Here is a 25537-nt window from a genome sequence, read left to right as displayed (position 1 = left end):
ACAGTGGCAGGCCAAAAGTACCTTTTTCCATAGACTTTTCAGTCCTCGCCACTCCAGAGTGCATAACTGCTGCAGGGAGAAGCATAACAATGCAGCCCGCTCGCCCTCACATCAACATGCTTCTGAATGCAACATGCCACTGTTTCACGACCTAGAGCTACACACCTTAAAAACCCTGAAGTAAAATAAAGGAAGTACCAACATGCCATTTGTCTCTTCCTGAATTAAAAATTTACAGCTAAAAGTAGGCTCGCTAAGACAAGCTTTAGCTTGGGACACTTCAACTATCCACACTCGGAGACGCAATCTGTTCCCGGAGGAGCATCTATGGACGGTAACGTTAACAGTCTGATTTCACATTGCTTGCTTTTAGCTCAGTGCAGAGTCTAGTCATAGTAAATAAAGATTCAACAGTGCTTTCAATTCTGTATTAGTTTGTGGATTTCATCTAGTATAAATTATTTTTTTTAAAGGAACACTAGAGGAGGAGGTAAACATGATACTTTCTGCTTACAAAAAGTAATGCCCTTATAAAAACTTCAAACTAACTCAACCATTTAGGGTGGTCAGCTGCAGTAAACCTTTTATTTCTTCAAAATGCTGCTTCTGCCAACAAAATTTCATGTTCTCTTCTTCACAGACAGGAACTCCTTTACAGTCCAATTGTAATTCCGTTTGCTGTAGCGTAGGCACAAAATTCAGTGCAACTATTGCATAGTGTTCTGGAAGAAAGGAAGGAAAGTTTATTACTGTACTATGAAAAGAATTTATCCATACATTGTCACTATTTGCTTTTCATATTAGGGGGTAGAATACTTGAAGTGTTTTTGGACTTAAAAGGTGCTAATAACATACCTTCTGGCCAGTTCCTACATCTCCATTTCATGACAATCTTTTTGTTTGTTAACTGAAAACAAAGGGGAAATTCCACTGAAAACATCGTTTAAAACTTTGTACAACACTACAACAAAGAAAAACACCAAATCCTTTCATGAGCCCCTATGGGAGAAATACGAGAACTAGTCAGTGAACATACACTCATACTTGGTTTGAGCGCCAGCACCACTGAGGACTGACTGTCCCTCGTGCCAGAATGTACCAGGGACGCCAGACAGAAGCGCGGCAGCCGGCGCAGCGCCGCTGTCAGCAGGAAGGCAGCACACACTAGCAGCAGAGGCCACGAACGTCTAGACGCGAGAGTTGGGAGGAACTGGACTTGCGTCTTCTAAAAGTCATCAACAGTGGCACAACTGCTGTGAAACTAAGGCTTCATCTTTATTACTACTTAGTAAATATCAATTTTTTATTTGCCATATAACTTTATAAAGCACTCAAGTTTCTGTGAGCTCAGATAAAAACCGAAGCACTTTTAAAAACAGCATGAGTAAAACATTTTAACTGAAGGGTCTAGCTTGCTTTCCTTTAACGTTAGGTTACCTACCAGTTCTGTATATTCACCGGTGATGTTTCCATCAAACATTTGGAATTTCCCTCCCTTTTCAGCTTCTAATACAGCGGGAGATTTAGAAAATTTTTGCACCAACTAACAAAGCGAAACATACAGTAGACATGTTATTCTGGCATGTGCTTATCATGTTTTCAACCTAAATGTATAACATAACAGTTACTGTGGTTGTTTTTAATTGTGAATACATAGCTTTTAATTATACAGCCTCAATAGATGGTTCCAAATCTCAGTGCTGATAAATTCCCCCACCCCAGCTCCCAAACACCCATCTTTTCTGCCCTCAAATCCTTAGGATAGCTTACCCCTCCTCGAGCTATATCCTGAAGGTTACTAGATCCCTTCAATCAGAAAAACATAAGGCATGTAGGAAACCAAAAACCAGCTTCAGTTCTCAGTGGCATATTCTCTGCCAGTGTCAGCATTTCTGATTCCAGATACTGAGATGTTACTTACATCTTTCACAGTGAAGATTCTGTACAGCTGCTCGATAGCTGTGTCAAAGAGTTCTGTCATGTGCAGAGCCACAGTGGGAATCCTTACACCCAGTGCCACCGGAGAGGAGGCCTGAATCTCAACAGAAAAGGTCCCAAAGCATAATTAGCATGACAGATTTCAGAAATTCAGTTTTACAGTCTCAGTAAAATATCACAATGTCCCAAACACTATCCTTCCACTAAAAAGCCTTTTTAAGCACCACCAATTCTAGTCTTTATTTTGGAAACAGAGCCCAGACTAGGGCTTCACAGCCCAAATCCTACTTAGATATGTAACTATGGCCCAGGGGGCATAAAGATAAGCATAGGTGAAGGACACAGCACTTAAGGCCAAAAGGTGTCAAACTCCCCATCACTACAGTCCAAGAACAAGATCTAAAACCTCCCAATCCTCCGAAAGTGGAGAGATGCTCCTTCCATTGTGTATGTGAACTTCAAAGTCACCTTTGTGACTCTGTAGTGTAATGACTACAAAACAGCACTGTCCTGGACTAAATTAAATATTTAACAAAAAGGCTAGTTTATACAATCCCTTCCATCAAGGATTAAAGTTTCATCATTTCCCCCCAAAATGGCAGAAGATGCAAGGGTGGATTAACTGGCCCTCCTCAGTATCTTGTGTAGTCCTCCATCATCACAGGCTCTTGAAGCTTTGAAGCCTTCGAGCCTGGTGGGCTACAGCCCATGGGGTCGCACAGAGCAGGCCATGACTGAGCTTGCACGCATGCAGAGCATGCACACACTAGGCACTTCCTTCTCCCCCTCCCTGCATATCATCCACCAGAGGCCACACCTGCAGGGCATTCTCCCTCAGTTTCCTTTCAACCATCAATTCCTGGGCTGCCATAGCTTTGGTTGGTAAAATCATTCCCATTGTAAATTCTATAAAGGAAACATAAGAGAAATAACTTTAATAAAGTACCTTTCCCCTTCCAGCACAAATAGGCAGAAAACTGAAAATATATAAGAATATAAAGAAACACATTTATAGAAAGAATTCCTATAGCATTTTGAGAATTTCAAGACCATTCTGTATCTTTACATATAAAGCCAATCATTAACATGAGTTCCACAGCAACAAATGCCTTTGATACTTTTCTTTTTACTGAATACCTCACTTTTATCTAGTTCTTGACAAAAAATAGCATTCAAATGCTGTTTTCCAAAAAGCTCCATTTTATACACTTAACTAATAGCTTTATGACTGTCACTTACTATCAAAACCAGACACTTGGCTCACAGCTTCATCACCACCACCTCACAAAGCTTGGTCTCCATTCAAGCCTGTGGCAGCAACATGCGTGATCTTGTGAGAAAAGTAAACCCCAAACCCATCTGTGCCAACACTGAGATACTCGGCAGAGTCCAAGGATGAGGTGCGGACGTACGAGCCCTGCTGGCTGTTTTACCTGGCAGGGAGCTTCTCTAATTTAGCAAAGAAGACATAACCTCAGTTCCACTCAGTGCAAGGATTATCTGAGTAAGTTTCCAACTACACCTGTAATACCTATAGTCACTTTAATGCACTCATTCAACAAAGATTTATTAAGCATCTACTGTATACACCAGGCATTGTGCTACACTGAGATACAGCAGTAGTAAACAGGACAGAGTCCATGCCCTCATGAAGCTTATAGTCTAGCAAGGAAGACAGACATTAGACAGATAATTATAAAAACAACTGATTAAATAATTATCATTTCAGAAACTAACAACAATTCTGTAGGCAAAATGGTTCATGCTGTATAAAATACTAATAAGCACTAATGGTCTAATTCATGACTAGATCTCAGCCTCCAGACTACAATTTATTGTGCAGCATAAAGAGCTCATCTCTGGAACCTGGGACGTTGGCCTAACCTGGGAATCCAGACTACAGTGCTGAGCATTATTTGGGTAAATGGGAAGGGGACCCTCTAGTTCACAAGGACGCCTTCTTTACCCGTCTTAAGTGCCTTCAGGTAATCTCCAAGGGCTTCCCTGACCTTGGCGGTGCCTGCAGTTTTCATAAGATCCTTCAGAATATCCCCATCTCCTTTCTTTTTACTCACGTTCACCTACAAATCAGAAAAATACAAACCGAAAAAAAATCTGGTTTGACGTATTCTTACAATACTGGGACAAATGGATGAGGGAACTGTGATGGCAAGGGAAGGGAAAGAAGTGATGTAAGAGAGAGAGACGTGACAGGCTTTTTCATATAGTTTGAGAAGATGTAAGACTTTTTTAATCAAGTGTCTACTGAAACTGGTGGCCAAAACTTGAAAGGACTTCTTAGAATGTGAACCCCTAATCTGCATATATTTTATGTATATGTATCATACTGATGATGTAGTCCATGGTGTTCAGAGTCTAGAAACGCGCTGTTCAATATGGCAGCTGCTTGGTCACATGTGGCTACTGAGCTCCCACTGAGATGGGTTCAAAGTGCAAAATCACACACATACACCAGACTTTAACGACTTAGCACCAAAGGAATACAAAATAATCTCATGAATAACCCTGATACTAATTACATGTTAAAATGGTATTTTTATATTTTGGGTAAAATAAAAAGTATTAAAACTAATTTTATTTGTTTCTTTTAAATATTTCTAAAACTGCTGCTAGAAAATTTTAAGTTATTTATGTGGCCTGCATTATGTATCTATTGAACAGTGCTTGTTTAGAGTCCCAAATTCAGTTAATTAGGAAAATTAGGTTCCCACATAACCTGGTCTTGGGCTACACCTTTTTTTTCTTTTTTTTTTTTTGGCAAGGAGGAGAGTTGGGAAAGAGAGGAAGAGGGGGAGGAAAGGAAGGAAGGAAGGCCAGGACAGGAGGAGAGAGGAGGAAATGGAGAGGGAAATGTCAAAATGCTGCTCTGGGGGTGCCTCTGGTATTCTCAGAAAGAAGAGGTATTGGTTTGAAACTCCCTTCATGTCCCTGTGATTCAGTTGAGGTGGGCCTGCTCCCAGGGCCCAGTTCTACATTAGAGAGTTTGTTCTGCAGTACTACCAAGGACTGAATCGAAAAGACCAATTTAATATCCTGCTAAAATACTTCTGAGATGGTGGATGTGGACAGAGCAAAGTGAAGTCACAGGCCCTGAGTGCACTGACCACATGTGAAGCTACCACTTTTAGGGTAGTTCATAGCCTTTTAGAAAGGCAACTCCTGGTGGTTCGGTGTAACTTGCTCTCCTGAAGGCCTTCACACTAAATGTGTTCACAAATCAAAAAAGACCCTGTCAGACTGTCATCTGGAAATATAGCTATCATACAAAAGGTTTTACCCCACAACCAAGCTTTTAGCTTACAAGTGGACACTGACTGCAAACCAAGCATGGGAGTTACACAGGCTTGCTCTCCCCCGACAATGAGAAGAGCCAGTCAAAACCAACACACATACTAACTTATGTCCAAACAAATGTGATAAAACCAAGGGAGATGATGGGGAAAAGCCAAGAATTTTCACTATTAAAGGGAAAGAGTAAAGATGCAGAGGAGATACAAAATCCCATTCACTGAGCTGTGCACGATACCTGAGCACTTCCCAGCACACATACAGAGGCACACATCTGACGACACCTTTGAAAGGTGATGAGGCCGTGGAGCGTGCAGTCCGCGGCTTCCCAGGCATGCCCTTCCTACATCACTGTCCACACCCCACCCTACCTCCCCACAGCGCAGCTTCCTTCTCAGCAAACAAGCCCTTCACCACTCACCAGAACTACCGCACGGGCACAGGTTTTCAACTGCCCAATATGTATAGCAGAAACTTGATTTAAAAACAAAGAAAAGAAAGAAATTCCATCAGATACCTCACCTCAGTGTCATCTACTTCATTCTCTTCAGACAGGCTGGGTATTTCAATCAACCCCTTGTGCTTCGCACCAGATTCTCTAATGATACCTGAAATGAGCAAAATGTCTTCTTCAATTACAAAGTAACAACTAGTTTATGTAAAACTGCCCCACCTCACTGAACAGCCCACCCTCCTCACAGGGCGCAGCCTTCCCCCACAAAGGCCCATCACATGCATGTCCAAACCAACTCTGCTCTCCTGGCCCACATCAGAGGTTCAGGCGGGGGGTGGGGTGGGGGGCAATTAAAGTGCAGACAAGGGAATTCCTGGTGCTTCCACTGCAGGGGCAAGGGTTTGATCCCTGGTCAGGGAACTAAGATCCCATGGGCTGCATGGCAGGGCCAGAAAATAAAAAAAAGAACAGTGCTATTATTAGACTTTTTTTTTTTAACTGCACATGAAATCAGGGTCCACATGGAAGCATAAGAGTGAAGTAAGCAGGTCTGTTAACCAGGGTTTCTTTTTTCATCCCCCAATATTTAAAAAGTCAAAGCATGATAAAGGACTATCCTGAAGAACAGGCTGCTGCTGCTGCTAAGTCGCTTCAGTCGTGTCTGACTCTGTGCGACCCCATAGACGGAAGCCCACCAGGCTCTGCCGTCCCTGGGATTCTCCAGGCAAGAACACTGGAGTGGGTTGCCATTTCCTTCTCCAATGCATGAAAGTGAAAAGTGAAAAGGAAGTCGCTCAGTCACAGGAAGGCAAAAAGGGACACCGAGTTCTGATCACAGAAAGAGGGAAAGGCAGGGAGGTGGGGAAGTCTGTGTGGATCCCCCCACGCAGCTAGTGTCTTTCAACACCGGGTGTTGACTTCAGTGACATCAAGGTGGTGACACAGGTCATTCCCAACTTCAGCACCCCTCACAAGAAGAGCAACTAGCAACTACACAGGGACAGGACACCACTGAAAACCCCAAACCCAGAGGTGAGGCTGATGCACGCTTCTGGACCAGAGACAGAAGAGGACTGCAGTAGAGGGTATGAGGAGTGGTGACCCTCTGACCGAACCCCGAGGCCAGCACAGAGCCCCACGGCGGGCCCCCCACTGCAGTTTTCCCGCAGCAGAGGGCAGGCTCCCGGCACTGTTGGATGCTTCCTCGGAGGCCAACAGGGGTCTCAACATGTGGAAGCCACGGGGACTCGGGCTTTCAGCCGCCAATGCTCAAACCTGGATGGACCGTGTTCCTGCTTGAGGCAGTACACGAGCAGAGCTCAGCTGGCAATTCTGCTTGATGTGGGTCCCCAAGCAACAGGCCAAGGCCAGCTGGGGAGTCTCACAAAGGTGGGGAAGCAAATTCACAGCTCCACTCAACTGCTGAGTGTGGCTTCCCAGCCTGATCATCTAGGAAGCTGGACCAGAGAACCCGGGCAGCGCTGGAGCCCATCCACACAGCCCCCTTGGGCAGGGAGCCACACCAGCAGTCTTGTCCGACTACAGAGTATATCCTCCAGCCCTGCGTAGCCAGGGAGCCTGAACAGTGACCCCAAGTGGCCTCGGAGTGGAGCCTACAGCCCTGCCAAATTGCTTAACACAGCTTGGGGCCTTGTTCAGACAAGAAGCTCAGCAGCGACCCTACCCCACAGAGAACAGCCCCTCAACTGCAGCAAACAGGTGGAAGCCTCTCTTGACCAGAGAGCCCAGCCAGCAACTTTGTTCGACAGCGGAGCATACCCAGCAGCCTATGGATGGTGAAGCCAACCCTGCAGCCCTGCCCAACTTCAAGGCACAATCTGTGTCTCCATCTGATCACAGAACACAATGGAGGTTAAGGTCCTACCCAAGAACTCTGCCTGCAGTTCTGTCTGAACAGAGTCCAGCCAGGAGCACTACCTGTCAGGGAGCAGAGCCTGAGACCCCCCCCACTCAACCAGGAGTGATGGCAGAGCCCAGCTCAGAACTCTGCCCAATCATGGAATCCAACCAGGGCACCACCCTGCCAAGGAACACAGCCAGTGACTCTGCCTGACCACAGGTAATGCAGAGCACAGCTAATGCCCCATGTGACCGTGGAGCACAGCCGGCAACCCTGCCTGGTCAAGGAGCCCACTGAGCAGCCCTGCCTGAATATGGAGTCAGTTGACTCACCCAACCATAAAGGCCAGCCATTGGTAACCCCCCACCCCGACCTCAGAGCACACTCAGCTGGAGACCCTAGCAGCAAGTCTTGCCTACCCATGGACATTATGAGCTGACACATCCAATAACCCAAGCTCAAAGGTGATGGATTTTCCCTGCCAAAGCAAACCTGTAAAACATGGAAGAGGAGGCCAATTACTTACACATGCAGCTACTAATGCAAGAAAACAAGGTTCAAGAAAAAAATCAGGCAAACATGAGACCACCAAAAGAACCTAGTAATGCTCCATAGCTGACCCTAAATAAATGGAGATGCATGAACTATATAATCTGGAATTCAGAATAAATCTCTTATTCAGCGAACTATAAGAACACACAGACAACTAAACGAAATTAGGAAAACAGTGCATGAACAAAACAAGTTCAAAAAAGAAACAAAGTGTTGAAAAAAACAAAGCCCACAAACCTTTGGAGCAAAAGAACACAATGACTCTACTGAAGAATTCAACGGAGAGCTTCCACAGCTAACCTGACCTAGTAGAAGAAAACAATGTGAACACTAGAAGTGGGTTATTCAAGACTGTCCAGTCAAAGAAACAAAACAAAAGGAAAGAAAAAGAGTGAAGAAAGAACAGGAGACTCATGTGATACCACCAAATGAAACAATATGTTCATTATGGAAGTTCCAGAAGGAGGAGAGAAAGAAAGGGCCAGAAAGTCTATTTAAAATAATAATGGTTGAAAACTTCCCAAACCTGGGAAGAGAAATGCACAATGCCCAACGGTCCACCAAGTAGGCTGAACTTAAAAAAAAAAAAAAAAAAAAAAGCTACATCAAGACACACAAGAGCTGAACTGTCAGAAGTCAAAAACAAAAAATTTTGAAAGCAGAAAAAAAGTGACTCTTCACAAACAAGGGAGCTTCCATACGGCTACAGGTGGATTTCACAGCAGGAACTTGACAGGCCAGCGGTGGGATGACGTACTCAAAATACTGAAAGAAACAGTATGTCAACCAAGAATACTACACCCAGAAAAGCTGCCTTTCAGAAGTAAAAGAGAGACAAAGATATCCCCAAACAAATAAAAGCTGATGGGGATTCAATGTCATTAAACCTGCCTTACAAGAGATGCTAAAGAACATTCATCAGGCTGAAATAAAAGGATGCTAGTTAGCATGATAAAAACGTATGAATGTGTAAAGCTCATTGGTAATGGTAAATATACAGTCAAAATCAGATTATCTAAAATTGCAATGGTAACAAGTCTGCATTAAAAGTTAAAAAACAAATGTACTTAAATAACCGTAACTATGAGAATTTAAAGTAACTATAACTATGAAAACTTCTACAATGTAAAAATATGTCAACTGTAACATCAACAACCTAAAATGTGAGAGGTGAAGAAGTATAAATTTCTGTATGCTATGAAAATTAAGTTGTTATCAGTTTAAATAGGATGTTATAAATATATTTTATATACACCTCAGGTTAACCACAAAGGAAAAACCACAAAAGATTATGGTACGACTCAAAGCATATCACCTCAAAAAAGTATCAAAGGACTATGGAGCTGACAAGAGAGGTGTAAGTCCTTACCTATCAATAGTTACTTTAAACATAAACAGATTAAATTCCTCAATTGAAAGGCAAAGAATGCCTGAATGGATTAAAAACTCAAGGTCCAACAACATGACAGTGTCTCCACAACAGACAGCCTCTCTGCAAGACTCGCTTTACCTTTACGGACACACGAAAACCAGGAGCAGAGGGATGGAAAAAGAAATGTCAGCAAATGTTAACCAAAAGAAAGCAGGAATAGCTATACTTACATTAGACAAATAGACTTTCAGCTAAAATGATCAAAAGAAAGAAGGTCATTATATAAAGCTAAAGGTGTCAATTTATCAATGATATAACAATTATATTTAAGCATTTGCTGCTGCTGCTGCTGTTAAGTCGCTTCAGTCGTGTCCGACTCTGTGCGACCCCACAGACGGCAGCCCACCAGGCTCCCCCATCCCTGGGATTCTCCAGGCAAGAACACTGGAGTGCGTTGCCATTTCCTTCTCCAATGCATGAAAGTGAAAAGGGAAAGTGAAGTCGCTCAGTCATGTCCGACTCCTAGCGACCCCATGGACTGCAGCCCACCAGGCCCCTCCGTCCATGGGATTTTCCAGGCAAGAGTACTGGAGTGGGGTGCCATTGCCTTCTCCATTTAAGCATCTAATAGTACCTAAATAAAGCAATTACTAACAACTTATAAGGAGAAATAAACAGCAATACAATAATAGTTGGGGACATTAATACCCTACTCTCAACAATGGATATATACCATCCAAACAGAAAACCAGTACGGAAATACCCGATCTGAACACTACAGACCAAATACACCTAATAAACATATACCGAACAGTCCATCGAACAGCAATAGAATATGCATTTTTCTCAAGCACTCACAGAACATTTTCTACAATAAATCATAGGTTAGGCCACAAAACCAGTCTGAACAATTTTTTTAAAGATAAATTATAACAAATATCATTGCCAGTCAAAATGATATGAAACTAGAAAATTCACAAGTACATGCAAATTAAAATACTCCTGAACAACTAATGGCTTAAAAAAATCAAAGGCAAAATTTTAATATATCTTGGTGCAAATAAAAATGGCAACACAAACACTTATGAGATGCAGCAAAAGCAGTTCTAAGAGGGAAGCTGGTAGCTGTAAACTCATACAACAAGAAATAATCTCATATAAAGAGCCTAACTTTACACATCAAGGAACTAGAAAAAGAAAAAAGTAAGCTCAAAGTCAGCAGAAGAAAATAAATAACAAGCAATCTACAGATTCGATGCAATGCCTGGTAAAATTCCAACTACATTTTTCACAGAAATAGAACAAAAAATCCTAAAATTTGTATGGAACTACAAAGAGCTCAAATAGCCTAAGCAATCTTGAGAAACAACAAAGCTAATGGCATCACACTTCTTGATTTCAAACTGTATTATAAAGACATAGTAATCAAAGCAGTATAGTACTATCATAAAAACAGGCACACAGATCAGCAGAACTATAATAGAGGATAGACAGAAAAAAGAGCCCAAAATAAGTCCATGCTTATGTGGTCAATTAAGCTAAGACAAAGGAAGCAAGAAAATACCATAAGGAAAGGACTGTCTGCTCAACAAATGTTGAGAAAAGCAGCATCCATAAGCAAAACAATGATACTGGACCACTATCTTACACCACACACACACACACACAAATTAATCATCGTGAACTAAAGACTTGAACCTAAGACCTGAAACCAAAAAAAAAGTCCTAGAAGAAAACACAGATGATAAGCTCCTGGACACTGGTCTTGATGATGATTTTTAGACTTAACACCAAAAGCAAAAATAAACAAGGAGGATGAGTCAAACTAAAAAGCTTCTGCACAGCAAAGTAAATAAAATAAACCTACTGAATGGGAATCAGAGATACCAAAGGAGTATTTCATGCAAAGATGGGCTCGATAAAGGACAGAAATGGTATGGACCTAACAGAAGCAGAAGATATTAAGAAGAGATGGCAAGAATACACAGAAGAACTGTACAAAAAAGATCTTCACAACCCAGATAATCACGATAGTGTGATCACTGACCTAGAGCCAGACATCCTGGAATGTGAAGTCAAGTGGGCCTTAGAAAGCATCACTATGAACAAAGCTAGTGGATGTGATGGAATTCCAGTTGAGCTATTCCAAATCCTGAAAGATGATGCTGTGAAAGTGCTGCACTCAATATGCCACCCAATTTGGAAAACTCAGCAGTGGCCACAGGACTGGAAAAGGTCAGTTTGCATTCCAATCCCAAAGAAAGGCAATGCCAAAGAATGCTCAAACTACTGCACAATTGCACTCATCTCACAAGCTAGTAAAGTAATGCTCAAAATTCTCCAAGCCAGGCTTCAGCAATACATGAACCGTGAAATTTCTGATGTTCAAGCTGGTTTTAGAAAAGGCAGAGGAACCAGAGATCAAATTGCCAACATCTGCTGGATCATCGAAAGAGCAAGAGAGTTCCAGAAAAGCATCTATTTCTGCTTTATTGACTATGCCAAAGCCTTTGACTGTGTGGATCACAATAAACTGTGGAAAATTCTGAAAGAGATGGGAATACCAGACCACCTGATCTGCCTCTTGAGAAATTTGTATGCAGGTCAGGAAGCAACAGTTAGAACTGGACATGGAACAACAGACTGGTTCCAAATAGGAAAAGGAGTCTGTCAAGGCTGTATATTGTCACCCTGCTTATTTAACTTCTATGCAGAGTACATCATGAGAAACGCTGGACTGGAAGAAACACAAGCTGGAATCAAGATTGCTGGGAGAAATATCAATAACCTCAGATATGCAGATGACACCACCCTTATGGCAGAAAGTGAAGAGGAACTAAAAAGCCTCTTGACGAAAGTGAAAGAGGAGAGTGAAAAAGTTGGCTTAAAGCTCAACATTCGGAAAACAAAGATCATGGCATCCGGTCCCATCACTTCATGGCAAACAGATGGGTAAACAGTGGAAACAGTGTCAGACTTTATTTTTCTGGGCTCCAAAATCACTACAGATGGTGACTGCAGCCATGAAATTAAAAGACGTTTACTCCTTGGAAGGAAAGTTATGACCAATCTAGACAGCATATTCAAAAGCAGAGACATTACTTTGCCAACAAAAGTTCATCTAGTCAAGGCTATGGTTTTTCCTGTGGTCATGTATGGACGTGAGAGTTGGACTGTGAAGAAGGCTGAGCGCTGAAGAATTGATGCTTTTGAACTGTGGTGTTGGAGAAGACTCTTGAGAGTCCCTTAGACTGCAAGGAGATCCAACCAGTCCATTCTGAAGGAGATCGGCCCTGGGATTTCTTTGGAAGGAATGATGCTGAAGCTGAAACTCCAGTACTTTGGCCACCTCATGCAAAGAGTTGACTCATTGGAAAAGACTCTGATGCTGGGAGGGATTGGGGGCAGGAGGAGAAGGGGACGACAGAGGATGAGATGGCTGGATGGCATCACTGACTCGATGGACGTGAGTCTGGGTGAACTCCGGGAGTTGGTGATGGACGGGGAGGCCTGGCGTGCTGTGATTCATGGGGTCGCAAAGAGTTGGACACGACTGAGCGACTGATCTGAATCTGAATCTGACTGAATGGGAGAAAATATTTGCGAATCGTGTAACTGATAAGCGATAAATATCCAAAGAACTTGTAAGACTCAATAACGAGAAACAATCTCGTTAGAAAATCTGAAGAGATGTTTTTCCAAAGAAGAAGACATACACACAAATTCCTCTGGGACAACATTAAATGCACCAATATTCACATTATGCTGGGGTCCCAGAAGGAGAAGAGAGAGAGAAAGGACCTGAGAAAATATTTGAAGAGGTAACAGCTGAAAACTTCCCAAACATGGGAAAGGAAACAGTCAGCCAAGTCCAGGAAGCACAGAGAGTCCCAGGCAGGAAAGAACCTGAGGAAGACACTGAGACACATAATAATCAAACTGACAAAGATTAAAGACAAAGATAAAATATTAAAAGCAACAAGGGAAAAATGACAAATAATATACAAGGGAACTCCTGATTTCTCAACAGAAACTCTACAAGCCAGAAGGGAACAGCATGATATATTTAAATTGATAAAAGGGAAGAACTTACAACCAAATATACTCTACCCAGCAAGACTCTCATTCCACTTTGATGGAGAAATCAAAAGCTTTATAGACAAGTAAAAGTTCAGAGAATACTGCATTACCAAACCAGTTTTACAACAAATGTTAAAGGAACTTCTCTATGCAGGAAACCCAAGAAAAGGAAAAGACCTACAGAAAAGAGAAAGTGAAAGAAAGAAAGTGAAGTCTCTCAACCGTATACGACTCTTTGCGACCCCATGGAGTATAGCCTACTAGGCTCCTCCATCCATGGAATTTTCCAGGCGAGAGTACTAGCGTGGGTTGCCATTGCCTTCTCCAGTGGAGCTTTCCGACCCAGGTTTCAAACCCGGGTCTCTCGAACTGCAGGCAGACACTTTACCATCTGAGTCACCAAGGAAGCCCCAACCCAAAACAATTAAGAAAATGGTAACAGGATCATATGTATCTATAATTACCTTAAATATAAATAAATTAAATGCACCAACCTAAAGACACAGACTGTCTGGGTGGATGAAAACATGTGCATGCATCTCGCTTACCACATCATCCTGCTTGACTATGTAATTATTTTATAGTGTTAGGTTAATCATGTTCCCATTATGGCTTGCAATTATAACGATCTTTTATATTTTGTCTGATTTTGGCCATTGATTGTGAAAACTGATAAACACTTTTACTACTGTGATTTATTTACTTATTTTCACTTTTTCTATTTCATATTCAGTGTTCCCATTCCATTCAGTTTGTTTTTCAACTTCTCCATCTCTTTTTCTATCTTGATCAAGCCTTTATCAAGCACAGTAAAAAACTTTTGTATACCTATATATGGGGCTTCCCTGGTGGCTCAGAGGGTAAAGCATCTGCCTACAACGTGGGAGACCTGGGTTCGATCCCTGGGTCGGGAAGATCCCCTGGAGGAGGAAATGGCAATCCACTCCAGTACTCTTACCTGGAAAATCCCATGAACAGAGAGGCTTGGTAGGCTACAGTCCACGGGATCACAATATGTATATATTGTAGAAAACTTTTAAGAATTTTTGCCTAACTAAAAAATTTATGACACTTTGATTGCACTTGTTTGACTTAGGAGGAATAGAATGCTAGATTTCTAATTAATAATAGCTATGCAACAAGCAATGAAGGTTTACTGTATAGCACATGGAACTACAGTCAGTAACATATAATAACCTATAATGGAAAATAATTTCAAAAATAATGTATGTGTGTTTATGTATAAGTGAGTTGCCTTGCTATGCATCTGAAACACTGTAAGTCAACTATACATCAACAGAATGCACATATTAAGGAAAAAAGAGGTACAAATGGCCAGCAGGTACATGAAACTGGGCTCAACAATGATCATCAGGAAATTATGACTTCAAACCTGTTATACTGTCTGTTATTAAAAAGGGGAGAAATAATAAGTGTTGGCAAGGCTGCGGAGAAAAAGGGAGCCTTGTGCACTGCTGGCAGAAATGTAAACTGCTGTAACCGCTATGGAAGCAGAATGAAGGTGCCTCCAAAAATTAAAAGTAGAACTTCCATATGACCTAGCAATTTGACTTCTTGGTATATACCCAAAGGAAACAAAAACACTAATCCAAAAAGATTCCTGCATCCCAGTGTTCACTGTAGTATTATTTACAACAGCAGAGACATGGAAGCAACCTGTCCACCGACAGATGCATGGATAAAGAAAATGTAGTATATACACACAACGGAATATTATTTAGCTATAAAAAAGAAAAAAAATTTTGCCATTTGCAGCAATCTGGATGGAACTTGAAGGCATTAAGTAAATAAGTGAAAGAAAAATAAATACCATTTGATGTCACTTATATGTGGAATTAAAAGAAAACAAAAAAGTCGTAGATACAGAGAACAGATCAGTGATTGCAAGAAACAGGGAGTGGCAGAATGGGTAAAACGGGTGAACATGGTCAAAAGTACAAATTTCCAGTTACAAAAAATAAGTCATAGAGATGGAATACATAGTATGGGAACTATAATAAGACTATTTTACATATTTGAAAGGCAAATCCTAAAAATTCTCATAAGGAAAAAGAGAAACTTGGAACTGTATGGTGATAAATATTAACTAGACTTATTGTGGTCACCATTTCTTGATATGTACAAATATAAACACACATATATATATTCATTATAACCCCAAGTGAATATAATATTACTTATCAATTATATCTCAATAAAAAAGGGAATAAAGATTAGAACAAAAATAAATGAAACAGAATAAGAAAACAATGGAAAAGATTAATAAAGAGCTGGTTCTTTGAAAAGACAAAAATATTGACAAAACTTTAGCTACACTAACCAAGGGGAGAAAAAGAGGACTCAAATAAAATTAAAAATGAAAGATGAGACATTATAACTGATACCACACAAATACAAAGGATAATAAGAGACCACTGTTAACAATTAAATGCTGTAAAACTGGACAATCTAAAAGAAATGGATAAATTCCTAGAAATATATTTCCTACCAAGCCTGAACCATTCAGCACTAGAAAGTCTGAACAGACCAATTACAATTAAGAAAACTAAATCAGTAATCAAAAAAAACTTTCAGTGAAGAAAAGTCCAGAACCAGATAATTTCAATGGAGAATTCTACCAAATATTTAAACAGCTAACATCAATCCTTTTCAAACTCTTCCCAAAAACTGAAGAGTGGAAACATTCTCAGACTCATTTTAAGAGGCTGGTATTATCAGGATAACAAAGCCAGTTAAGGATGCTACAAGAAAAAATTACAAATATCCCTCATAAGTAGAGATGCAAAAATTCTCAAAATACTGGCAAATTGAATTCAACAGCACACTAAAAGGATCATATATTATGATCAAATGGGATTAATCCCTGGAATGCAAGGATGGTTTAATGCCCAAGTCAAATCATGCATCACATTAACACAAGGAATAATAAAGATCATATGCTCATCTCAATTCAAGCAGAAAAAGCTTTTGAGAAAATTCAATGTCCTCTGATAATAAGAACTACCAATAAACTGGGTATAACAGAAACATATCTCCATTATAATAAAGACAATATAGGTAGCAACCCCACAGCTGACATTATACTCTTCATATGAAATGTTGGAAGCTTTTCCTCTAATATCAGGAACAAGACAAGGGTACCCACTCTCACCACTCCTATTGAATAGTATTGGAAGTCCCAGCCAGAGCAAACAAGTAAGAAAAAGAAATAAAAGCATCCAAATTGGAAAGGAAAAGGTAAGATTACTTCTATTTGTGTAGGACATGATCATATATACAAAGAATCCAAGAGATTGTTAGAATAAATAAATTCAGTAAAGCTTCAGAATACAAAATCAACATAAAAAAATCAGTTGCTTTTCTATGCACTAACTTAACGAACTATCTGAAAAAGAGAGTAAATATTCCATTTACAATAGCAGCAAAAATGGTATAATACTTAGGAATAAATTTAATCTAGGAGGTAAAAGATCTGTAACTGTAAGACGATGAAAGATAACCGGTCTCTCGGCGGCGGCGGCTCGCGCAGCTCGTTGGCTCACTATATAAAGGGGAGAAGCCGGCGGACCCGACGGCTGGAGCTGCAGCCGGTGGCGGCGGCGCGGGGAGCGGCGACTGGTGGTGGTTTCCCTCCTTGCGCGGTGGGGAGCGGGCAACGCCCCCCGGGACCCCTGAAGGGTCGTGGCCATTTTTTTTTTTTAAGGGCGATTCTCGAGTTTTTTTTAGCTCCGGGAGGACTCCCCCTCCATCCGTCCTCCCCTTCCTCCTCTCGCCGCTCCCCTCTCCTCCGTCAGGATCCGATTTTGTTTGAAAGATTTTCCCCTCAGTTTTGCGGTGGCTTGGGTCACCCTCGAGTGTTCTTTTTTTTTTCCCCTTTCTTTTTCGTTTTGTTTTCATCTTGTTTCCTCGGGGTGGACCCCCCACTCTTGTTTGTGTTGTGTGTGGAAATGGCGAACTCGGCAAATACAAACACCGTGCCTAAATTATACAGATCTGTGATCGAAGATGTTATTAATGATGTGAGAGACATCTTTTTGGATGATGGAGTCAATGAACAAGTTCTGATGGAACTAAAAACTTTATGGGAGCATAAACTAATGCAGTCTAGGGCAGTAGATGGATTTCATTCAGAAGAGCAGCAGCTTTTATTGCAAGTTCAACAGCAACATCAACCCCAGCAGCAGCATCACCGTCACCACCAGCAGCAAGCTCAGCCTCAGCAGACAGGGCCTCAGCAAGCGCAGGCCCAGCAGGTCCTTATCCCTGCTTCACAGCAAGCTGCAGCACCACAAGTTATTGTTCCTGATTCTAAGCTGATACAACACATGAACGCATCCAACACGAGTGCTGCTGCTACAGCTGCAACCTTGACACTCCCTGCTGGTGTGACTCCTGTTCAACAGATATTAACAAATTCAGGCCAGCTTCTACAAGTGGTCAGAGCAGCCAACGGTGCCCAGTGTATATTTCAGCCTCAGCAGTCAGTGGTTCTGCAGCAACAGGTTATACCACAAATGCAGCCTGGTGGAGTACAAGCTCCTGTTATACAGCAGGTCTTGGCCCCTCTTCCTGGAGGGATTTCACCACAAACAGGTGTCATCATCCAGCCCCAGCAAATCTTATTTACAGGAAATAAGACTCAAGTTATACCTACAACAGTGGCAGCACCTACACCGGCACAAGCGCAGATAACTGCCGCGGGCCAGCAGCAGCCACGGGCCCAGCCTGCTCAACAGCAAGCTCCACTGGTATTGCAAGTTGATGGAACTGGGGATACGTCATCTGAAGAAGATGAAGAAGAAGACTATGATGATGAGGAGGAGGAAGACAAAGAGCAAGATGGAGCTGAAGATGGGCAAGTAGAAGAGGAACCCCTCAATAGTGAAGATGATGTGAGTGATGAGGAAGGACAGGAACTCTTTGATACAGAAAATGTTGTTGTGTGCCAGTATGATAAGATACCCAGAAGTAAAAACAAATGGAAATTTCATCTCAAGGATGGCATTATGAACCTTAATGGAAGAGATTATATATTTTCCAAAGCCACTGGAGATGCAGAATGGTGAAAAGAGTTGGTTCATTTTCTTTTATAAATAAAACAAAAGAAACAAAAAATTTAAAGTGGACAGTTTGAAACTTGGGACATATACCAACCAAAACTTAACTTCTGCATGTCAGAAAAGTGCAGGAGAAGCAGAGCTACTGGAACAAAGAGAGCTTGACAACACAGACACTACTCCTAACTGGCAAGCCATGGAACTGTAGCACCTGGGGTTGTTGGGGTGGGGAGGGTGGGGATTCGTGTAAGAAAACCAGAATTGTCTGGTGATTAGCATGTAAAGCTTTGTTTATATTCCATCCTCCAACTTGGGTTCAGCCAGAAGATACTTGCTGGAATGAATTGAAGAAACTTCCCTTTTGATAGATTGAACTGAAACTGCTTATTGTACGTGGTTATATTTGGTAAAAATTGCATGTTGATTTTTACAAAAGGGTAAGATTTATGGTGTTGAATTTTAATTCATTTGTATAAGGAAACAGTTTAGAACTCTTATAGGTCTTAAATATTTTTACTTGCTGTTCTCCCTCAGTAATATACACCTCTTCCTTCCCTGCTTGATGAAACATCTATTTACAAGTTAAAGGAAGTGTATAATGTATAATCAGTAATTACAGTTTGGAGACAAAATTTACCTAGGAGTGGATCTTTAATTAGGTTTTCAGACTCATTATAAAGGCTTGGGTCTTGTCTGAGTTGAGCAAAATTAAAATGACAACTTCAGTTTCCTAACAGAATTGTATTTGTTTCTTTTAGTCCCACACCTTAAAAAGAAACCCCAAGTGGCTCCTCAGGAATGCAGTTTTGTTGCACAAAGGTACCATCTAGCTGGAACTATATACATATGAATGGATAATTTTCCTGTTGGGCTGAAGTGTATGCTTATATATATGTTTAGCCTTTAAGCTAAACAGACATTTAGATAATATTCTGTGCATTGATTGATGCATTGGGCAGGTGGTGAAGACCTGGATTTTTATCAAACAGTTTAGTAATTTTAAAAGTTTCTTGTGTTTACTAGTAAAGAATTTTAAAACTCTAAAAAAAAAAAAAAGAAAGATAACCCATGTTCGTGTCTTGAAAAAATACTATTAAAATGTTCCTACTACACAAAGGCATCTGTACATTCAATGCAACCTCTATCAAGATTCCAGTGGCATTTACAGAATTAGAAAAAACAATCCTAAAATTCACACAGAATCACAAAATACTCCTGATAGTCAAAGCAATCCTGAGAAAGAACAAAGCTGGAGACATCACAATTCCTGATGTCAAAGTTTACTACAAAGCAATAGTGGTAAAATATTATGGTACTGGTATAAAAAAAAGACACATATCAGTGGAAAAGAATCAAGTGGCCAGAAATAAACCCTTGCATACATGGTCAACTAGTACATGACATGGGAAACAAAACTACTCCATGGCTATAAGCTACTATCTTCAGTAAATGGTGCTGGGAAAACTGAATATTCACATGAAAAGGATGAAAATGAATCCCTATCTTACACCATACATAAAAATTAACTTGAAATGGATTAAAAACTTAAAGACCTGAATCCATAAAACTCCCAGGGAAAAACAGGGAAAAAGCTCCTTGATGTCAGTCTTGCAATGATTTTTGGATATGATACCAAAAGCACAAATAACAAAAGCAAAAATAAACAAGTGGGACTAGTCAGGCTAAAAAGTTTCTGCATGGCAAAACAAACAACAAAATGAAAAGACAGCCAACAGAATGGGAGAAAATAGTTGTAAACTCTATCTGATAAGAAGTTAATATCTAAGGAACTCATACAACTCAATAGTAAAAAAAAAAACAAAAAACAAAACACCATTAAGATGGGCAAAAGACCTGAATATCGATACAAATAAAATATTCCAATGCCCAACTGTTATATGAAAAGGTGTTCAATATTGCTAATCATCAGGGAAATTTAAATCCAACTCACAAAGAGATACCACTGCACCCCTGTTAGAATGGCTACTATCAAAAAGCGACAACAAGTGCTGATGAGAATGTGGAGAAGAGAGACCCCTCATGCACACTGGTGGGAAAGGAAACTGGTGCAGCCAACTATGGGAAACAGCAGAGGGTCCTCAAAAAATTAAAGATAGAATTACCATATGATGTAGCAATTCTGCTTCTGGATATATAGCCAAAGAAAATGGAATCACCATCTCAAAGAGGTATCTTCACCCCAATGTTTTGACTATGGAAACCTAAGTGTCCATCCATGGATGAATGAATAAAGAGAACATGACATATTTACACAATGGAATATTATTCAGCCACAAAAATGAAGGGAAATCTTGCCATTTGTGACAACATGGATGGACCTTGAGGGCATTATGCTAAGTGAAATAAGTCAGAGAAAACCAAATACTGTATGATCTCATTTATATGTGTAATCTAGACAAACCAAACTCACAGAAACAGAGTAGACTGGTGTTTGCAAGGTGGGGGAGGGAAGGGCGGTGAAGGTGCTCGAAAGGTACAAAGTGTACAAACTTCAGCTTATTTGATGAGTAAGTTCTGAGGACCCTAATGTACAGCATGGTGAGCAGTACAGTATTATGCACTTGAAAACTGCTAAGAGAGCAGATCTTAAAGGTTCTCAACAAACGCACAAAGAAAACTACAACTCTATGAGGTGATGGATGTTTTAACTAACCTTACTGTAGAATCTGGAGAAGGCAATGGCACCCCACTCCAGTACTCTTGCCTGAAAAATCCCATGGACAGAGGAGCCTGGTGGGCCGCAGTCCATGGGGTCGCAAAGAGTCGGACACGACTGAGCGACTTCACTTTTACTTTTCCCTTTCATGCATTGGAGAAGGAAATGGCAACCCACTCCAGTGTTCTTGCCTGGAGAATCCCAGGGACGGGGGAGCCTGGTGGGCTGCCGTCTATGGGGTTGCACCGAGTCGGACACGACTGAAGTGACTTTTGTAATATATGCATATAGTAAATCATCACACTGTACACTTTTGACTCATACAATGTTATAAATCAACTATATCTCAATAAAACTGAAAAAAGCTAAATTTAATATAACTAAAATTTAATTAAAAAAAAAAAAAGCAAGACCAGAGTACTGCCTCCTCCCCAGCAGGTCCCACTAGCCACCTCTAGGAGTCACTACTAGAAAAGAAAGCACACGGCGTCAGGCAAGCACTGGTGTGCCTGCCCTCTGGCTCCTGCCAGGGGGCTTACCCTGCAAAGGAGCTGGTTGCTGCTTTGAGCTAAGGGAGATGGAAGAGATACAAGATCAAAAGCTTCCTTGGGGCTCTCAGAGCCCTGTCTTGGGGAGCTGGAATGTATAAGGAACCAGACCCTGCTATGATCCAGCCAGCAGGAGCCACTGAGGGAGCAACTGATAGGCAACCTCCAGCCAGAATATTCCAAGGCAGGAGTGGGGCTGTTTTTGATGCTCACTGAACACCTCCCTGGGCTCTGGCCTGGCTTAAGTCAGCAAGACAGTCACTAGGTCAGAGGCCCAAGGCCACTAACTGGGCAGCTCACAAGAATGGAGATGACTCGAGCTGAGGCCCAAACTTTAACACAGCACAATCCTCCAGAACCAAATCTTACCCTTGCTCCTCGTGTTTTCAACAAGGATTTACTGAATATAGGCTGTCTACCCAGCAAGGAGCTGGGCACCATGGGAGAAATGCATTCATTCAACAAATACACAATCTTTCAGGCAGTAATCTGTAAACAAAACTAATCACTCCCTGACCTAAAGACCCAAAGAGTGAAAACAACCAAAATGTCTATCAACTGATGAATATATAACCAAAATGTGCTACATCTATACAACAGAACATCAGTCAACCATGAAAAAGAATGAAATGTGCTATAAGACAGATGAACCTTGAAAAGATTATGCCAAATAAAAGAAACAAGTCACAAAAGACCAAAAACTGTGTGATAACATTCATAAGAAATGTCCAGAATAGGCAAATCTGTGGAGACAGAACATAGATCAGTGGTTGCCAAGGACTGGGCGAGTGACAGGTAAATATTTTTGTGGGAGAGATGAAAATGTTCTATAACTCACTGTAGTAATGGCTGCATATTCTGTGAATATACTGAAAACCAGGGAATTGTACACAACAAACAGGTGAACTATGTGGTATGTGATTATATCTCAATAAAGATGTTATTTTTAAAAATCTCTGCCCCAATGAATGGGGAGAAAAGGGGGATCCAGAACAATAATAATATAACTGCATGTAGTGTGCCAAGTATAAGTGCTTTCAGGAGAAACTAAGCAGAGAAGGGAAACAGTACAAGAAAAGGATCTGGTATTTTTATAGAATGGAGACAGGTGTCATTTTTATAGAATGTACTCAGGATGCAAACCTGAAGGAGCCAAAGGAGCCAGCATACAACAATCCAGGGGAAGAGTGGTCCAGGCAGCAGCTCCAGGAAATACTAATGCTCACAAGTGCCTGGCCGACTGAGTCCTGCTGAGACCAACCAACCAATTCAATGGACATGAGTTTGAGCAAATGAGATGGTGAAGGACAGGGAAGCCTGGCTTACTGCAGTTCATGGGGTCGCAAAGAGTTGGACATGACTGAGTGACTGAACAAGAAGCAGCTCCGAATGCTGGGAGAGAGGGAAGCCCATGGCAGGCGGGGCAAGAACTCCACATGTAGTAAGGCTGTCTGCAACCACAGATACTAATTTAGGGGCCCAAGCAGGAGTTCTAAAACTATCTGTTGGACTTCTCTGATGGTCCAGAGGATAAGAATCCTCCTGCCAATGAAGGGGACACAGGTTCAATCCCTGGTACAGTAAGAATCCACATGCCAGCTGAACCACTAAGCCTGTGAACCGCAACTACTAAGCCCATGTGCCTAAGGCCTGTGCTAGGCAAAAAGAGAAGCCATCGTAATGAGAAGCCCGTGCAACACAACGAAGAGTAGCCCTGGCTCGCAGCAACTAGAAAAAGCCCACGCACAGGAACAAAGACTCAGTGCAACCAAAAATAAAAATATCTGTTGAATGAATGACTAATGAATCAACTGTATTTGCTGAATGAATGACTAATGAGTCAACCAACTCTGCTCCACCAACATTGCACTCTACCCTGCCAGTACCTGGAGCCCTTGTTACCTTTCCAGCCCAGCTTGATGTTCCACTCATAGAAGAAAATCAGCTTTCCTTTGCGGCTGCTGCAGGAAGCCTCGCCTTCCACCTGCTTCAGCTCACTGATCTCGCAGCGGCCAGCCTCATTCTCCACAGTGATACCCACCAGGAGTTCCCGAAGCCTCCCCTTGGACCAGCTGGTGGCATCCCGCTCTGTCCTGCCAGGACCAGAAGAAGAGCAGAGCCATGAATGGACCCTCTTGCTGATATCCACACGCCCACCCCTGGCCCAGTCCAGATCTGCCCAATTCCTCTCAACCATGTGAGAGACCTGCCACCCACAAACTTACAAGCACACTTCTCAGACCAGTTTTCTACCAAATATCTTCTAATTCTCATTAGTGATTTAAGATATGCTGGGAGGCATGGCTTATTTGGGAGAAAGGAGGTCTAGAAATTTCACCTGTTGGAAATGGAGGGGCAAAGCCTGGGCCACATGAAAAAGTAGTTATAACTGACATAATTTTTATCGTAATAAGACAAATTATTAAGTGTTTTCACAAGTATATTATCTCACACAATCTTCCCAAATAATGTTTCCAATTTAGGGGAGTGAAAATAAGCTGAGAGAAGTCTATTTAGTGTTCATGGTGGCAAGGCTGGGAAAGAAGAGGTCAGCCCGTCCCACCCCCAGGCCAGGACGTCCCCTCCCCCCCACACCCCCCTCCCTCCCCATCCCCAGGAAAGCTGCCCTTACAGGCCAAAGCCTTGCTCTGCCCTGGACCTGCCTCAGCATCACCTTCATGGACCCGAGGTAGCATAGCCCTAGCCTTCAGAGGAAAGGAGCATAGAACATCACTTCCTGAAAGCTCAGGCGGAAGGGGGAAGGAGGCAGAAATTGGCCCATACTCTAGATAAGATTGAAAAAGGATGAGTAACTAGTTCCAACTTCTAGAAGGCATGCTCACTAGAGACCCATCAAGTTAGATGTGGCGTTCCGATCCAAATTTCTGTTTTCCTGTTCTTTCCACTATAGACGTAAAACACACACACACAAACTTTCCAGCTTCATTTTAATTCCCCCCAAGACTTCAAGGGGCTGGGGCGGAGGGCCACGGGAGGGTAGCTCCTGAGGTCACACAGACTGCCAAAGCTGAAGAGATAAGTCAGGAATGACTGCTACTCCTGGGGCCCAACCCAACTTTCAAACAGCAAAGTCAAGTCCCAGAGCCAGTGAGGGTAAGACCCCAGGTGTCCAGGCTCCAAGGGCTCCCCAAGCCCCGACGCTAAAGACAAGCATCTGCACCTGTGCAGCCTCACAACCCTACCCGCTCCTCCCGCCCGGGGCTCGCCGCGGCCAGGGGAGCGCGCCGAGACCCGCGGCCGCCCTCCACCCGGGAACCGGGCGCTCGCTGAGGGTCCCTCCCGTCCCTCCTGGCGGCTTGCGAGCGAGGAGGCCCGCCCGGAAGCCGCGGCCCCGGCCCCCGCCCGACCGCACCAGTGCCAGTTGTTCACGTTGGTCCCGTCCTCCCGCTCCTCCACGATCCAGCGCGGGTCCCCCTGTCCCCACTTGGCCATGTCAGCGTGGCTGCGCGGCCTCGGCGGAGAACAAGGAACGGCCGCGGCGGCGGTGCGGCTCCGTCGCCGACGTTTCCGGCCGGCGAACCCAGGAGCAGAGCGTTCGCGGAGCCCAGAAAGTGCCAGAAATCCCCGCCCCTGCGCCAGCCTGCCCCGCCCGCCCCGCTGCGGAGCGCCCGGGGAGAGCGACCGGGCCCGAGCCGAGGGGCGGGGGC

The 25537-nt window shown here is 42.5% G+C and overlaps 2 protein-coding genes across 2 annotated transcripts; one reads left to right on the top strand and one right to left on the bottom strand.

Moving 5' to 3' along the window:
- Positions 1-350: 350 nt before the first annotated feature.
- LOC129623208 (activator of 90 kDa heat shock protein ATPase homolog 2) lies at positions 351-25425 on the bottom strand. Its single transcript, XM_055540395.1, has 9 exons — positions 25243-25425; positions 23772-23962; positions 5770-5855; positions 3905-4019; positions 2756-2844; positions 1922-2032; positions 1442-1543; positions 856-907; positions 351-722 (listed from the first exon to the last, which is right to left on the bottom strand). Exons 1-9 carry the CDS (start codon positions 25320-25322, stop codon positions 550-552), a joined length of 999 nt encoding a protein of 332 aa, XP_055396370.1. The 5' UTR covers positions 25323-25425; the 3' UTR covers positions 351-549.
- LOC129623207 (transcription initiation factor IIA subunit 1-like) lies at positions 17310-18696 on the top strand. The gene has a single exon (XM_055540394.1). The coding sequence runs from the start codon at positions 17535-17537 to the stop codon at positions 18651-18653; it is 1119 nt and encodes a 372-aa protein (XP_055396369.1). The 5' UTR covers positions 17310-17534; the 3' UTR covers positions 18654-18696.
- Positions 25426-25537: the final 112 nt, after the last annotated feature.

The sequence above is a fragment of the Bubalus kerabau genome, chromosome 11 (assembly GCF_029407905.1).
Source record: "Bubalus kerabau isolate K-KA32 ecotype Philippines breed swamp buffalo chromosome 11, PCC_UOA_SB_1v2, whole genome shotgun sequence".
NCBI classification, from domain to species: Eukaryota; Metazoa; Chordata; class Mammalia; order Artiodactyla; family Bovidae; genus Bubalus; species Bubalus kerabau.
The sequence above is the reverse complement of the archived record's forward strand: the minus strand, read 5'-3'. Positions and strand labels throughout refer to the sequence as shown.

Coding starts and splice junctions, on each gene's coding strand:
- LOC129623207 (XM_055540394.1), top strand. CDS start 17,535: ATGGCGAACTCGGCAAATACAAACACCGTGCCTAAATTATACAGATCT.
- LOC129623208 (XM_055540395.1), bottom strand. CDS start 25,322: ATGGCCAAGTGGGGACAGGGGGACCCGCGCTGGATCGTGGAGGAGCGG. Junction 5,856..23,771: donor CATCAAGCTGGGCTGGAAAG/GTAACAAGGGCT, acceptor TGCTCATTTCAG/GTATCATTAGAGAATCTGGT. Junction 1,544..1,921: donor GAATCTTCACTGTGAAAGAT/GTAAGTAACATC, acceptor TCGCTTTGTTAG/TTGGTGCAAAAATTTTCTAA.